This window comes from Stegostoma tigrinum, chromosome 41, assembly GCF_030684315.1.
Source record: "Stegostoma tigrinum isolate sSteTig4 chromosome 41, sSteTig4.hap1, whole genome shotgun sequence".
Classification (NCBI taxonomy): domain Eukaryota; kingdom Metazoa; phylum Chordata; class Chondrichthyes; order Orectolobiformes; family Stegostomatidae; genus Stegostoma; species Stegostoma tigrinum.
In genome coordinates this window covers 2,073,048-2,088,921 of record NC_081394.1, presented here as the reverse complement: position 1 = coordinate 2,088,921, position 15,874 = coordinate 2,073,048, and the positions used below count along the sequence as shown (strand labels likewise).

At 54.9% G+C, this 15,874-nt stretch overlaps 1 protein-coding gene across 1 annotated transcript; it reads right to left on the bottom strand.

Moving 5' to 3' along the window:
- Nucleotides 1–8,757: 8,757 nt before the first annotated feature.
- LOC125448404 (carcinoembryonic antigen-related cell adhesion molecule 6-like) lies at nucleotides 8,758–15,479 on the bottom strand. Its single transcript, XM_059641278.1, has 6 exons — nucleotides 15,197–15,479; nucleotides 14,572–14,847; nucleotides 13,107–13,208; nucleotides 10,805–10,860; nucleotides 10,198–10,296; nucleotides 8,758–8,869 (listed from the first exon to the last, which is right to left on the bottom strand). The coding sequence occupies exons 1-6, from the start codon at nucleotides 15,477–15,479 to the stop codon at nucleotides 8,771–8,773; spliced, it is 915 nt and encodes a 304-aa protein (XP_059497261.1). The 3' UTR covers nucleotides 8,758–8,770.
- Between the last annotated feature and the right edge of the window lie 395 nt (nucleotides 15,480–15,874).

The window sequence follows — 15,874 nt, the reverse complement described above, 5'->3', positions numbered from 1 at the left end:
GCCATTCAGCCCTTCAAGTCTGCTCCACCATGTGATCGCGGCTGATGTGTTTCTCCACCTCATTCTCCTGCCTTCACCCTCCATCCTGTCGCTAATCAGGAGCCTGTATATCTCTGACTTAAACACATTCAATGGCTTGACCTCCTGAACAATGAGTTCCTCAGATTCACCCCCTTCTGGCTGAAGAAATTCTTCCCCAATCTCATTTCTGATGGGTTGTCCCTTCATCCTGAGGCTATTCCCTCTGTTCTCAGTCTCTCCCACTGATGGAACCATCTTCTCCATGTCAGCTCCATCCAGGCCCCTCAGTATCCTCTCAGTTTCAATCAGATACTCCCTCCTCCTTCTCAACTCAACAGAGCCAGAGTCCTCAACTTTCCTCATATGACAAGCCCTTTATCCCCAGGATCATTCACCTCCCCCCCACCCCCAACACCTTCACATCTTTTTCCTTTATTCATTAACAGGATGACGGCATCACTGACCAGGCAGCATTTATTGCCTACCCCTAATTGCCGTGAGGGCTGTTAAGAGTCAACCACGTTGCTGTGGGCCTGGAGTCGCATGTTAGCCCAGACCAGGTAAGGATGGGCAGTTTCCTTCCCTAAAGGGGCATTAGTGAAGCTAAGATAACACAGCGTGGAGCTGGAGGAACACAGCAGGCCAGGCAGCATCAGAGGAGCAGGACAGTTGACAGTTGACATTTCAGGACCCTTCAGAAATTGGGACAGTACTCACCAGGGAACCTAATAGATTTTATTTCCCGACAATTGGCGATGGAGTCATGGTCATCGCGAGATTCTTAATTCCAGATTTTTTTTTGAAATTGAATTCAAATTCCACCCAGAACGTTACCTGTGTCTCTGGATTTACAACGCAGCAATAATACATGAGGCAGTTGTCTCCTTTATCTCCCTCATCAAGTCTGCCTCATTGCACATCATCAAATCTGGAACTGCCTGTCCTCGAAAAACCATCGCATAGACATTCCGCAAATTCCTTCCCTTGAGATAACCATCAGCCTGGTTTTCCCAGTCCGACTGCAGATTGATGATTACTGTCGCAGCTGTCTCCTGTTTTCACCCAAACGAGGAGCAAGAATCTCAAACCTGTTAGACAGCCTCAAGGTCTAAGGGTTCTTCAGCACCTACTCCTGGACCCCTCCAACTGCCCCACTCATCGTCACGCCCTCCTGTCCCTGACCATTGACCCAACTTGAGACTGTTAATCTAAGGGATGTGACTGCCTCCTGAAACACAGCGCCCAGATAAATCTCCCCCTCCCTGATTTGTCACAGTGCCCAGAGTTCAGACTCCATCTCAGCAACACTGACCTGGAGTTCCTTAAGCACTTGCTAGAGATGTGTTCAACCACAGTGGAGCCCAAAAACTCGCACATCATGCAGTCGCAACGTTTCACCTGCAGCAGCCAACACCATTTGAACGACCCAATATTTGAAAAAAAAATTGAACTAGTTTTTTTTTCAGTTTCTAACCTGGAAATATTTCTGCTCTTTACCTTCAATCTGAGGACTGATGGTTAAATCAGTAACTGTAACTAACCTATTAACTGTTGTTTCATTGACCCTGTCACACTTTTGTTCCTGACCCTGGGGTCCAAGTTATCGAGTCCAAAAATATAGCAACAAAGCAACAGGCTCAACTTTATGGGCAAGAGGAACAGCCGATGCTGGAGAATCTGAGACAACAAGGTGTGGAGCTATATGAACACAGCAGGACAAGCAATGATCTATCCACTCCCCACCTCCCCACCTATACTCTCCTCTCCACCTATCTTCTCCTCTCTCCATCTTCGGCCCACCCTCCCCCTCTCTCCCTATTTATTCCAGTTCCCTCGCCCCATCCCCCTCTCTGATGAAGGGTCTAGGCCTGAAACGTCAGCTTTTGTGCTCCAGAGATGCTGCTTGGCCTGCTGTGTTCATCCAGCTTCACACCTTGTTGTGTCAGATTCAACTTTATCTCCCCTTAAGGTTGGGATTCTTGCAAATTGTCAAAATGTCCAAAAACTATGAGTTGTGTTTTCAGGAAAACTGCATTTTGACAAGATTTTTCACCAGCATATTCACATGGGCCCTGTCGTTCTGAGGGAACACAACTTACCCACAACAGGATCTGCCAAACAAAAACGCAGCAGGAAACATGCAGCTCACGGCTGGGGTAGAGACAGGAATGTCACAAAGAATTTAAGTTGCCGCAAACTCCAGCAAATGCCAAAATCTCGCATCCACAAAGAAAGAAAACAAAAACTCACCAGTGCGTTGGAGAAACTCAGCTGGACTGGCAGCTCCAGCAGAGAAATGTATTCGGTAGCATTCAATTTCAAAACAGTATAGAGCACTGACCCTCTGACAGTGCCCGCTCCCTCAGCACTGACCCTCCGACGGTGCCCGCTCCCACAGCACTGACCCTCTGACAGTGACCGCTCCCTCAGCACTGACCCTCCAACAGTGCAGCGCTCCCTCAGCACTGACCCTCCGACAGTGCCCATTCCCTCAGCACTGAGCCTCCGACAGTGCCCACACCCTCAGCACTGACCCTCTGACAGTGCCCATTCCCTCAGCACTGACCCTCTGACAGTGCCCACTCCCTCAGCACTGACCCTCTGACAGTGCCCACTCCCTCAGCACTGACCGTCCGACAGTGCGGCACTCCCTCAGCACTGACCCTCCGACAGTGCGGTGCTCCCTCAGCACTGACCCTCCCACAGTGCTGTGCTCCCTCAGCAGTGACCATCCGACAGTGCCTGCTCCCTCAACACTGACCCTCCGACAGTGCTCACTCCCTCAGCACTGACCCTCCGACAGTGCGGTGCTCCCTCAGCACTGACCCTCCAACAGTGCGGCGGTCCCTCAGCACTGACCCTCCGACAGTGCGGCTCTCCCTCAGCACTGACCCTCCAACAGTGCCTTCTCCCTCAGCACTGACCCTCCGACAGTGCCTGCTCCCTCAGCACTGACCCTCCGACAGTGCCCACACACTCAGCACTGACCCTCCAACGGTGCCCACTCCCTCAGCACTGACCCTCCGACAGTGCCTTCTCCCTCAGCACTGACCCTCCGACAGTGCGGCGCTCCCTTAGCACTGACCCTCCGACAGTGCCCACACCCTCAGCACTGACCCTCCAATGGCGCCCACTCCCTCAGCACTGACCCTCCGACAGTGCCTTCTCCCTCAGCACTGACCCTCCGACTGTGCCTGCTCCCTCAGCTCTGACCCTCCGACAGTGCGGCGCTCCCTTAGCACTGACCCTCCAACAGTGCCCATACCCTCAGCACTGACCCTCCAACAGTGCGGCGCTCCCTCAGCACTGACACTCTGATAGTGCCTGCTCCCTCAGCACTGACCCTCTGACAGGGCCCGCTCCCTCAGCACTGACCCTCCCACAGTGCGGCGTTCCCTCAGCACTGACCCTCCGACAGTGCGGCGCTCCCTCAGCACTGACCCTCTGACAGTGCGGTGCTCCCTCAGCACTGACCCTCCGACAGTGCCCACTCCCTCAGCACTGACCCTCTGACAGTGCCCACTCTCTCAGCACTGACCCTCTGACAATTCCCACACCCTCAGTACTGACCTTCCCACAGTGCCCACTCCCTCAGCACTTACCCTCCGACAGTGCGGCACTCCCTCAGCACTGACGCTCTGACAGTGCCCGCTCCCTCAGCACTGACCCTCTGACAGTGCCCACTCCCTCAGCACTGACCCTCCGACAGCGCCAGCTCCCTCAGCACTGACCCTCCGACAGTGCGGCGCTCCCTCAGCACTGATCCTCCGACAGTGCCCTCTCCCTCAGCACTGACCATTTTTCCTGGCTCGCCTGTGTTATAACTTCAGAATTATTACCTCAGTCCATCCCATTCTCCCCCTGTGTACACCCTTCCCTTCTGTGTTTCCACACCCAGACCCCCCTCGAAATACCCCCCCCCTTCCAAATTCATCAATTGTTCCTTCCATCCCCATCTTTTGAATTTTCATGCTGTATCTGCTCCCTTTCAGTTCCACACCACAATGTCCAGGAAGGAAGTTCTCCCCCTCTCCCCACACTTCCACTGTCCTCTGGGTCTGTTCCTGATTCTGTCCAACCCTTGTCTCGTTGGCGGCTCACCCTTCTGGCCCTTGGGAACTGTGTCTCCATCATCGACTCGATGGACCCTCCCCCCAACCCAGGGGTTTCTGAGCACCCCGATTCAATCTCCCCCTTAACCATACCTCGCTCCATGGGGTACGGCCCCAGCGTCTCCGTCCTGAGGTTCCCTGGTGCTCCATCCCATTGCAGTCATCTCTATGGGTCCCACCATGTCTTAGAGCAGCCAACACTGTCCCCTGCTGTGGGTATCTGGTACTTTGGAAGATGGGGTCTCTCAGTTGAATGTGTATCTGCTCTCTACCGGGGATGTGGCCTTATACCCCAACCCCAGCTTCGCACCTGTTCACCAGTCCCCACCCGGGACCAAGAGCTGGCTTCAGACCACTCTTCAGCAAATCCTTGCATTTGCATAGCGCCTTCTGGGTTGTGATCACGGGTTCCCACCTCAACACTGCCACCCACACACCTAACCCTCCCCCCACCCCGACACTTCAGCCCCCGGGGAGATTGAGCACACATGTGGGATTGTCGCTCTGAGTGGTTGCACAGAAAGATCCCACACACGCAGACGATAAGAGACAGCGAAGTGGGGAGTTGGTTGCTGTGCTGGCATTTGGGGGTGGGAGAGGCATGCTTACCCGGGGAGTGTGAGGGCATGTCGGGGGTCCTGACCCTCGCTGCCCCTTTTCTCTGCCCCTCACCCCAGCTCCCTCTGCCTGTCAAGTTGGGGTAATGAGGTCTTTAAGCAGCTGCTCAAAGGGACAGGTAGGGTTTTGGTGGGGGGTGTGTGGGAAGTGGGATTTAGCATGATGGGTGCTGTGGGGGCACCCCCACCCCCTCCCCCTCCCCAGGACAGTGAGCAAACTTTAGGGAGAGAAACCTCGGGGCTAAATGCCCTCCCCAACCCCTCAGCTGTGGATCTCCCCCTGCCACGCCACCACTCCCCCCTCCCCCAAGTACACACAACCACCGACAAAACAAGCGCGATAGTCCATTCAGCCCATCGGGGCAGGCAGAGTACAATAAGTCTCTGATCAGATGGGCCAGGGAGTGTCAGATGGAGTTTAATCGAGATAAATGTGAGGTGTTGCATTTTGGAAAGGCACATCAGGGCAGGACTTATACACTTCATGGTAAGGTCCTGGGGAGTGTTACTGAACAGAGAGACCTGGGGGGGCAGATTCATATTTCCTTGAAAGTGGAGTCGCAGGTAGACAGGGCGGTGAGGAAGGTGTTCGGTACGCTCGCCTTTATTGGTCAGTGCGTTGAGTATAGGGAGTTGGGATGGTCATGTTGGGGCTGTACAGGACATTTGTTAGGGCCACTTTTGGAATACTGCGTTCAATCCCGGTCTCCCTGCTACAGGAAGGATGGTGTGAAACTTGAAAGGGTTCAGAAAAGATTTACAGGGATGTTGCCAGGGTCGGAGGGTTTGAGCTACAGGGAGGGGCTGGATAGGCTGGGGCTATTTTCCCTGGAGCGTCGGGGGCTGAGGGGTTATACCTTATAGAGGTTTATAAAATCATGAGGGGCATGGATAGGGTGAATAGACAAGGTGTTTTCCCCAGGGTAGGGGGGTCTGAAACTAGAGGGGTGTAGGTTTAAGGTGAGAGCAGAAAGGTTTAAAAGGGACCTGAGGGGTAATTTTTTCACACAGAGGGTGGTGCGTGTATGGAATGAGCTGCCAGAGGAAGTGGTGGGGGCTGGTACAGTTACAGCATTTAAAAGGCATCTGGATGGGGACATGGATAGGAAGGGTTTAGAGAGATATGGGCTGAATGCTGGCAAATGGGACTGGATTAATTTAGGACACCTGGTGGGCACGGAGGAGTTGGACTGAAAGGGTCTGATTCTGTGCTGTTCAGCTCGATGGTCAATGGTAACCTCCAGGGTGTTGGCATGCAGGGACTGCCTGATGTTAGCACCATTAAATGTCAAGTGATCATGGTTAAACTCTGTCATATTGGAGTTGATTATACAGTCCCTGTGTTAATCAGCTGGTTCAACTGAGCTTCTCAAGATGCAACATATACTCTCGTTGCAATTCACTGGAACAACTTACATCCTCAGAAAAATAAAACAAGACAGCATTGAAGACATAAACATTGACAGCCGACCGGTTTTAAATCCTTTTATTTTAGAAAAAATATAGACCGAGCAATTCACTTATGAAACTGCAGAACGGTCCTTTGCAAATTTAAGATTACAAATTTACAATTTACATTCGTGGAGGTCAGGAAAATTCTCCCAACGTCTCGTTGAGTTTAAGTGGATAAAATGTCTGAGGGTCTCTGTGGCCGCTCTGCCCACCCAGCGTTGCTGCCTCTCTGCAGAGCAATCCAGCCCATCCCACTCTTCCTCCATCAGTCTGCGGGCCTGTTCCTGCCAATTCCGCATCCCATTTTTGTTTGGGAATCAGCTTGACTTCCAACAGCCTCCTGGGAGTTTGGGGGTGGGGGGCGTGGGGGAAGGGAGGGAGGTGATAGGAAGTCCCCAGTTTTTGCCCTGCGTCCTTGCACAGTCAGTGGTTGGGAGAGGATTTCTTTGGTCAACCTGAACCCAAACCATTTCATCCAACGTGATCCAATCCCCTCCCCTCCTCGTCCATCTCCTTTTCTCCTTGGAGCTCTCCCTCTCACGGCTTCCTGAAATGATCCCACAAATTTCTAGCTCTGGGAATCATTCTGGTAAATTTCCTCTGTACTCCCTCTCTCTGCAGAGGAACCCTCGACACGAGTGGGAGTAGTAGAGGTAGGCTATTCAGTCCATTGAGTCCACTCCTGCCTCTCAATGAGATCACAGCCAATCCAATCATCCTCATATACACTTTCTTGCATAGGCCTTACTGATTTAAAAAAAATCTCTGCCTCAACCTTGAATATACTCAAAGACCCAGCCTCGACAAGTCTCTGCGGTAAAGAATTCCATTGATTCACTCCCCTCAGAGAAGAAATTTCTTTCCTTATCCCTGAGTTCAATGTGTGACCCCTTATTCTGAGATGATGCCCTCTAATCCCAGACTCTCCCATAAGGGGGAGACAATCTCTCTGCATCAACTCTGTAGATGCTGTCTTCCGGGACATCATCATCAACTGATTCTGTAGAATACTGCGTTCAATCCCGGTCTCCCTGCTACAGGAAGGATGGTGTGAAACTTGAAAGGGCTCAGAAAAGATTTACAGGGATGTTGCCAGGGTTGGAGGGTTTGAGCTACAGGGAGGGGCTGGATAGGCTGGGGCTATTTTCCCTGGAGTGTCGGAGGCTGAGGGGTGATCTTATAGATGTTTATAAAACCATGAGGGGCATGGATAGGGTGAATAGACAAGGTCTTTCCCCCCAGGGTGGGGGAGTCCAAAACTAGAGGGGCACAGGTTTAAGGTGAGAGGGGAAAGATTTAAAAGGGATCTGAGGGGTAACTTTTTCACACAGAGGGTGGTGCGTGTATGGAATGAGCTGCCAGAGGAAGTGGTGGGGGCTGGTACAGTTACAGCATTTAAAAGGCACCTGGATGGGGACATGGATAGGAAGGGGTTAGAGGGATATGGGACAAATGATGGGGAATGGGACTGGATTAATTTAGGAAATCTGGGTCAGCACGGACGGGTTGGACCGAAGGGTCTGTTTCTGTGCTGTGCAGCTGTGTCAATACATCATAAGATTTTAACACATTTCAATAAGGTTGCCTTTCATTTATCTAAACTCATTTTCTCGAAACTCACCATGTCCTCACCAGACAGTCCTTCCAAACCCGCGACCAGCCGAATGAATCTCCTCTGGACCGCCTCCAATGTCAGTCTATCTCTCCTCAGATAAAGGGACCTGATGTCACCTCTGGTCAGTTCTAACCAGCCCACTCTGAAGACTCAGCAGAACACCTCCCCCGCCCCCTCCCGTCCCCACCCCCCCACAGAGTTTTGTCGCTGAGTCTCAACTCACAAAAGAGCCCAATGAGCTTTTTAAGGAATGACATCGAGACCGCGGTGAGCAATCGTCAGTGTCCGTCAATGTTTTTCGCGTGCCCCTGCCTGCCCCCACCCACAGAATCCCTCTGTCACTCTTTGTAGAGGTGGCCTATCTCACCCCTCCCCGCCCACTCTGCTGAAAGATGGCGGCTTGGCGAATATTAAACCCCTCTCCCTCCATCTTTCCAGTAGAAGCTTGGGGGGCAGTGGAGTAGGTGGATGAGGGTCTCTGAGACGACCAGCTTAAAGGTGCCAGTCTGGATGCCAGCAGCCAATTGATGGAGATCTATTAGCAAGGGTGCCAAGCTAACCCAGAAGTGTGGGGCTGACAAGCAAATGGTGGGCTTCCAGACGTCACAGAGCAGCTATTCCATTGAATAAATGAAGAACTTGGAAACAGAGAGAGGTAGGGGGATGAAGGAGAAGGAGAAAGAGGGTGTTGGGGTGGGGTCTCACCCGTTCTCAGTTGGATGTTGTCGACGGAGCACAGTCCATCTTCCATCTTTTGTTACCCCGTCCCTCCCAATACACAAATCCCAAGCTAACTTTCCCAACGTTTTGTTTCCGCGCCCCCCCCCACCCCGCTCCCAGCTCAACAACCTTCCCCTTGAGTTTATTCGAGTCAGCAACCCACAACACCTCCCGTTTCCCCCCCCCGCCAATTTCCAACCTCACCACCAACCCCCCCAACCCTCCCCGCGACTTCACACCAAGGTAGATAGCTGCCCAGTAAGTCCAGTCTGTGTTGAGAAAGTGCTGACGCCCCCATTCACTGAGGACGCGACCATCGAACCATTGGAGTGCTGTGGGGGTGGGGTTTTGGGAGGCACGGGGGGATAAAAAGAAAGGAGAAGGCCGGTTAGAGAGATCCTCACCTCCGACGCATTGGCCACGTCTTGCCGGCCGCCAGCTTAAAAACTTGGCAAACAGCTAAGGAAAAACGAAAGACTTTGTTTGCTTTTTCAACTTGAACCCGTCAGGACACATGCAAGAATGCCAAATCTGAAGGGGACAACAGTTTACGCTGCGCAAGGAATGATGCGTGATTGGTTCGCAGATCGATTCCAATTAAAGTCTGGAAGCAGGAACGAGCACTCCATGAATGGCAGGGAGCTCAGAGGAACAGAGAGATCTTGGGGATGTCCATAGCTCCCTGAAGGTAAAGCTCTGGTTAATAGAGTAGTGTAGAAGATGCAAGGGGCTTTATCCGCAGAGGCATAGATTCTCAGAGCAGGGAGGTGATATCGGAGCTGTACAGGGCTTTGGTGAGGCTATAGCTGGAACACTGTGTGCAGCTCTGCTCCCTGCACTATAGCAGGAATGTGATTGCATTGGGGGGATGGGTGCAGAGAGAGATTCACCAGGATGGTGCCCTGGGATGGAGCAGTGTAGCGATGAAGAGAGGCTGGGTAAGCCCGGGTTGGAGCAGAGAAGGTTGAGGGTTGGAGGGGAATGAAGGTACGTGGACCTGATAGAGGTGGATAACATTATGAGGGACATAGAGAGGGTGGATATAGAGCAACTGTTAATTGAAGGGTCAATGACAAAGTCGGGGGGGGGGGGGGGGGTTAGAACTTTAAAAGTTGAGAGGGGATTCAGAGAAAAATAATTTCCCCCCCGTGGGGTGGTAGAAATGGAGAGAGAGGAGAAGGAATTCCCATTCCTCAGAGGATCGCTAACATGGAAAAATCCCTTCCCCCACCCTGCCCCAGAAAGGAGAGGAAGCTGGGTCACTGCGACACATTCAAAATGGAGGGCAACAGAGTTCCAACTGGCAAGGGAGCGAAGGATCATGGGGGGGCAGGCAGGATTATGGAATGCTCTCTCTCTCCCCCTCTCCTTGGCCAATCAGAGCCGACCCACACTGTTCGCTCAGGCATTCTTGCACGCGTGTCCCGATTGAAAGATTTCGGCTGTATTTCTGGAGGGTTCCGCACCATTTGCCGCGCGTCACACGCAGAGAGTGTGAGTTGACCAGAACCATGAGCGAGGGCCCCCCAACCCCCGCCATGATTTCATTTGACCAAATATCGCCCACACCCTACACCCCCGCCCCCCACCAACCCCCATTCCACCCCTGATGGCCAGCTTTACGTTCCTCCCCACCAGAAGCTCCGGAATGTTCCATTACCGGGTAGTCGCTGTAGACGGATTCCCGATCGGTGGTGTAGACTGGAGGGGGAGGGATGCCTTGTTGGATATTCGCATTCTGGCTGATCCACGGGAGCACCTGGGAACGTGAGGACCGGCATTAGAACTGACGACAGGAAACCACCGTATTCCCCGTCAGTGTTCGGCTGCGAGGAGCTCAACTTCCGGCCCAGCCCGGAAAACGAACCCTTCGCAAATGTGGGCCCTCATTCCCTCGAGGCGGAATGGGCAAGGCAGCTGGAAATGCGCTCACACGCATCTCTCGAGGCCTCGATCCTGAAGAGTTTGGGCCGGGATTGAGGAATGGAAATTGTACCTGCCCACGCCACGGTGGGGGAGAGGGTGCGGATGTGGGGTGTATAAGACCCCCTCCAAAGTCTCAGAATATGGGTTATCCACGTCGCTATACCAAATGCTGGCTATATTTTTGGGGGCCGCAATGGGCTCCGGTCTTCCGCTGAACTGGGCACGTTGTGGGGTCTGAGCATTCGTAAGGAAAGCTAGACCAACCCTAAACAACCCCCCGACTACCACCTCTCCCCCTCACCCACCCAGAGTGTCCAGTTTTAGGAGAAATGGTCACTTACCTTGTCCTTGCTGTGGCTAATTGCGGCCATCTTTGTGGTTTTGTTCTTCTGTGCCCCTGTGTTTTGGGGGGTGTGGGGCAGAGGGGCAAGGGGATACAGAGGGTCACTGAGGAAGTCGACAGGTTTCCCCCAAACCCCGTCTCCCCCCACCCCTACCCACGCCCCTCCCAAACCCCGTCTCCCCCCACCCCTACCCACACCCCTCCCAAACCCCATCTCCCCCACCCCTGCCCACACCCCTCCCAAACCCTGTCTCCCCCCCACCCCTACCCACACCCCTCCCAAACCCTGTCTCCCCCCCACCCCTACCCACACCCCTCCCAAACCCCATCTCCCCCACCCCTACCCACACCCCTCCCAAACCCTGTCTCCCCCCACCCCTACCGACATCCCACCCAACCCTTCCCACTTCCACCTACCCCAACCCACACCCCTCCCAAACCCCATCTCCCCCCACCATTACGCACATCCCATCCAACACCCCCACTCTGTCTGCCCCATTCCCACACCCCTCCCAAACTCCGTCTCCCTCCACCCCTATCCACATCCCATCCAACCCTTCCCACTTCCACCCTACCCCTAGCCACACCCCTCCCAAACCCATACTTCCCTCCACCCCTTTCCCTACCCAACCAAAACCCCAACCCTTCCGCACCTACCCCCATCCCTCACAAGCCCTGACACCCCCACCCCATCCTGATTGAATCCAACACCCACCTGACACCCCCACCCCTATCCCCACACCATCCAACACCCACCTGACTCCCCCCACCCCATCCCATCCACTACCCCCACCACTCCCCCATACCCTCGAACCATCCCCACTCCACCCGTTTCTACCCACCCCTCCCCAGCCCCGACACCCCCACCGCTCCCCCCATCCCATCCAAACCCTCCCCCTTCCAACCTGACTCGCACCACACCTACCCCCAAACCATCAAACATCCCACTCCTCCCCTACCCTGCCGCACCCCTCCCAAGCCCCCACTCGCCCCACCCCTATCCCATGCAAACCCCAACTCCCCCTGCCCCTACCCCATCCTTCCGAAGTCCCCACTCCCCCCACCCTTATCCCATCCAAAACCCCACTCCCCCTGCATCTACCCCACCACTGCCAAGTCTGCACTCCCCCCACTTCAACCCCATCCAAACCACCACCCCACTACCCACTGCCCCACCCTGCCCCTTTGAAGTCCCCACTACCCCCCACCCCTACACCCATCCCGTCCAAGCTTTTCACACTCCCCTCCCCTACCAGTACTCCTCCCAAACCCCATTTCCCCAATTCACACTGCAGGAACGGGGATATATTTCCCAAATCAGGATGGGGAGTGGAAGGGAACTTGCAGGGGCTGGTGTTCCCATGTAACCGCTGCCCCTTGTCCGTCCCGATGGAAGTGGCCGTGGGTTTGGAAGGTGCCGCCTGAGGGGCCTTGGTGAGGTTCTGCAGCGCATCTTGTGGATGGTACACACTGCTGCGACTGAGCGTCGGTGGGGGGAGGGAGTGGGATGTTTGTGGATGTGGGGCCGATCGAGCGGGGGCTGCTCTGTCCTGGATGGTGTCGAGCTTCTTGAGTGTTTTTGGAGCTGCCCCCATCTAGGGGCAAATGGGGGGTATTCCATCCCCCTCCTGACTTGTGCCTTGTCGATGGTGGGACAGGCTTTGGGGGGAGGCAAGACAGGAGTTACTCGCCGCAGGATTCCCAGCCTCTGACCTGCTCTTGTAGCCGTTGGGTTTATGTGGTGGGTCCCAGTTGAGTTTCTGGTCGATGGTAACCCCCAGGATGTTGATAGTGAGGGATTCAGTGATGGAAACACCAGTGAATGTCAAGGGGCAGTGGTTAGATTGTCTCTTGTTGGTGATGGTCATAGCCTGGCATTTGTGTGGCGCGAATGTCTCTTGTCAGCCCAAGCCTGAGTATTGTCCAGACCTTGTGGTTGAGTCTGAGCACAGACCAAGGCAAGGCCTCATCTGTTAAATGGCGCTCACACCCATCCAAGGCAAGTGGGGCGTTTTCCATCGTACCCCTGACCCGTGCCTGGTCCACAGCGAACATCAGAAGCTGGATAGATTCGGGGAGCGGGTGTGATCGCGGTCTGCGATACCTCTCCCAATGCAACATCCTCCTTGGCTTTTCCCCTGAGCCAGGCCCTCACACAGTAGCGAATCATCCAGTTGTGGGGTCGGGGTCGGGGTCGGGGTGGGGGGGGGGGGGGGCGGGAGGTGGCAAACATGGACGGGACCCCCAAACCCCGCAAAGCCGAGGCTCGACCTTTGACCCGGGACGGGAGTTATACTCACGTTTGCGCCTGACCAGGAGTACGACCAGCAGGATGAGGAGCAACAGGGCAGCGGCGGACCCGATGGCGACCCCCACTGCACCCCCTACGCTGAGGCAGGAACCTGAGGCGGGTGGAGGATGGTGATAGAGACGTCAGTGGAGTGCAGGATTTAGAACAAGCAGGAGGCCGGGGAGGTGGCTGGTTGGGAGATAGGGTGGGCTGGGGGGTGGTGGCGGACAGAGCTGGGCTGATACTGTGCGGACACAGACATCCCCCCCGCCAGATGCAATGGTATCAGGTAAAGTGTTTGCGTTAAGTTCCACCTCAGCTCCAGCCCCGTACACCACACTGCGTCGGTCTCTGAGGGGGTGTGTTTAGGATTTTGAGAAAGGTGCCCAACATCAGCGCCCTCTCCCCGCAGAGGGAGCTGGGACACTGTCACCTCTCAGAGATTTGCGAGGGTTTTGTTGTTTGAAACGAAACCAACAGCCCAGCACAAACAATCTTGTACATTTCACTTCTGCATCCATTCCCTTGTACACTGCTCGGCCTGCTGTGTTCATCCAGCTCTACATTCGGTTGTCCCTTTCACAGATGTCTGCCCCCCACTGAGCAGGGAGAGCCCAGCTCGCTTATATTTTTTTCAAATTGCAAAACTCTCTGCTCAGGGATATGGCCTTTGGAAGAGGTGAGGTGTGAAATCCTGGCCCAGAGCGGCAGTGCACTGTACCACAAGGGCCCCCACACTAGTGTGCAACTGATCACTACTTGTGCAGGGAGAAAAGGGATGCTCATTGAGACTCCTCACGTTAACAGCGTACTTTTCAAGGTAACAGTGTCCCCGTTCAATCAAATCCCACAGCCTGACCACGCTCTGTGTTCCATGTCACTCTGAGATAATGTTCACCTCCCCCCTGCACTGCCTCCAATCTCTCTCTCTCTCTCTCTCTCTCTCTCTCTTCCTCCGATTTCTCTGTCTCTGTCTTTCCATATGCACCCGTCTCTTGCAGTCCATAACCTACTCGATCTGTACCTCCCTCGTAACCTCCTTCATAGCTCTGTATCTCTGCATCGAGTGCGCTCCACTTGCAGAGGCTCGAGGATGGGGTTCTGAATACCCTCCTTCTCTTCCTGTGTAACAGGGTCAAGGCAGTTTATGCATTAAAATAACAGATACCCCGGGAGGGAGTTACAGACTGGGATCTGATCGAGGGGGTTCGGGGGGGTTTATATACAGAATAACAGATACCCGGGAGGGAGTTACAGACTGGGATCTGATCGAGGGGGTTTATATACAAAATAACAGATACCCCCCGGGGAGGGAGTTACAGACTGGAATCTGGTCGAGGGGTTCAGGTGGGGGGGGGGGGGGGGGGTTATATACAGAATAACAGATACCCCGGGAGGGAGTTACAGACTCGAATCTGATCGAGGGGTTCGGGGGGGGTTTATATACAGAATAAGACACACACTGACACACTGACCTACGACAGTGAGCTGGGTGGATGTAGAGAGCTGGCTGCCCGTTCTGGCGTTTGTTGCGATGCAGGTGTAGTTGCTGGTCTGGTTCGTCCTGAGCCCCACGAATGAGAGGACACTGCCCTGGCGAAAAAGCTGCCCATTAAGCAGCCAGCTGTACTCTGGCACTGGTACTGAGACGGCCTCACAGGTTAATGTGCCAGCCCTGCCAGCGAGGAACAGGCCATCGGTCGCACAGTCCGACTGAAACTCACGGCGGATCGCTATCCTCTCTGGACCATCTGCCCCGGGGAGACAACGACACAAACTCAGAGGCATTTCCGATTTATGACCGAGAGACTCACACAGCCCACCGACACCCCCGCACTGAACCTCACTGTCTGGGGGACTCACACCCCTTTCCACACAATCATCATCCCACTCAGCAATGGGACCGGAGATACTTCAATGCATTCCATACGGGGTGCGTGCATGCGAGTGCGTGCGTGCGCGCGAGAGTGCGTGCGCGCGAGACAGAGGAGACATACTCAGATGGGTGATGTCCATGGTTATCACTCTAACACAGACTTGCTATCCAATTGCACAAGGGCAGGAGAGACAGAGACAGGCAGAGAAACAGCATTCACTTACAGAACACAGTGAGAATCTGGCTGTTGGAGCTCTGACTGATGGCATTCTCGATGGTGCAAACGTAGGTCCCAGCATCGTCTCGACTCACCGACTGAATCTGTACGACATTCCCCGAGACAGACACTCGGCTACCATTGGTCAGAGGGCGACCATCCTTCACCCAGCGATAGGTCACCCTCGAGCCAGTGAGAGAGCTGCAGGTCAGAGAGACTTCGGGCTGGCCCTCAAACACATCAGGGGCTGACACCACGATCGACACGTTGGTGACCACCACTGCATTCATCAGAAAATGTACAGTTCAGAAATCTCACATGCCCCAGAATCAGTCTGAGTACTCCCTCAGCGTTGACCCTCCAACAGTGCCCGCTCCCTCGGCGCCGGCCCTCCGACACTGCAGCGCTCCCTCGGCGCCGGCCCTCCGACACTGCAGCGCTCCCTCGGCGCCGGCCCTCCGACACTGCAGCGCTCCCTCGGCGCCGGCCCTCCGACACTGCAGCGCTCCCTCGGCGCCGGCCCTCCGACACTGCAGCGCTCCCTCGGCGCCGGCCCTCCGACACTGCAGCGCTCCCTCGGCGCCGGCCCTCCGACACTGCAGCGCTCCCTCGGCGCCGGCCCTCCGACACTGCAGCGCTCCCCTCGGCGCCGGCCCTCCGACACTGCAGCGCTCCCTCGGCGCCG

Coding starts and splice junctions, on each gene's coding strand:
- LOC125448404 (XM_059641278.1), bottom strand. CDS start 15,479: ATGAATGCAGTGGTGGTCACCAACGTGTCGATCGTGGTGTCAGCCCCT. Junction 14,848..15,196: donor CCAGATTCTCACTGTGTTCT/GTAAGTGAATGC, acceptor TCCCCGGGGCAG/ATGGTCCAGAGAGGATAGCG. Junction 10,861..13,106: donor ACTCCTGGTCAGGCGCAAAC/GTGAGTATAACT, acceptor CCCAAAACACAG/GGGCACAGAAGAACAAAACC.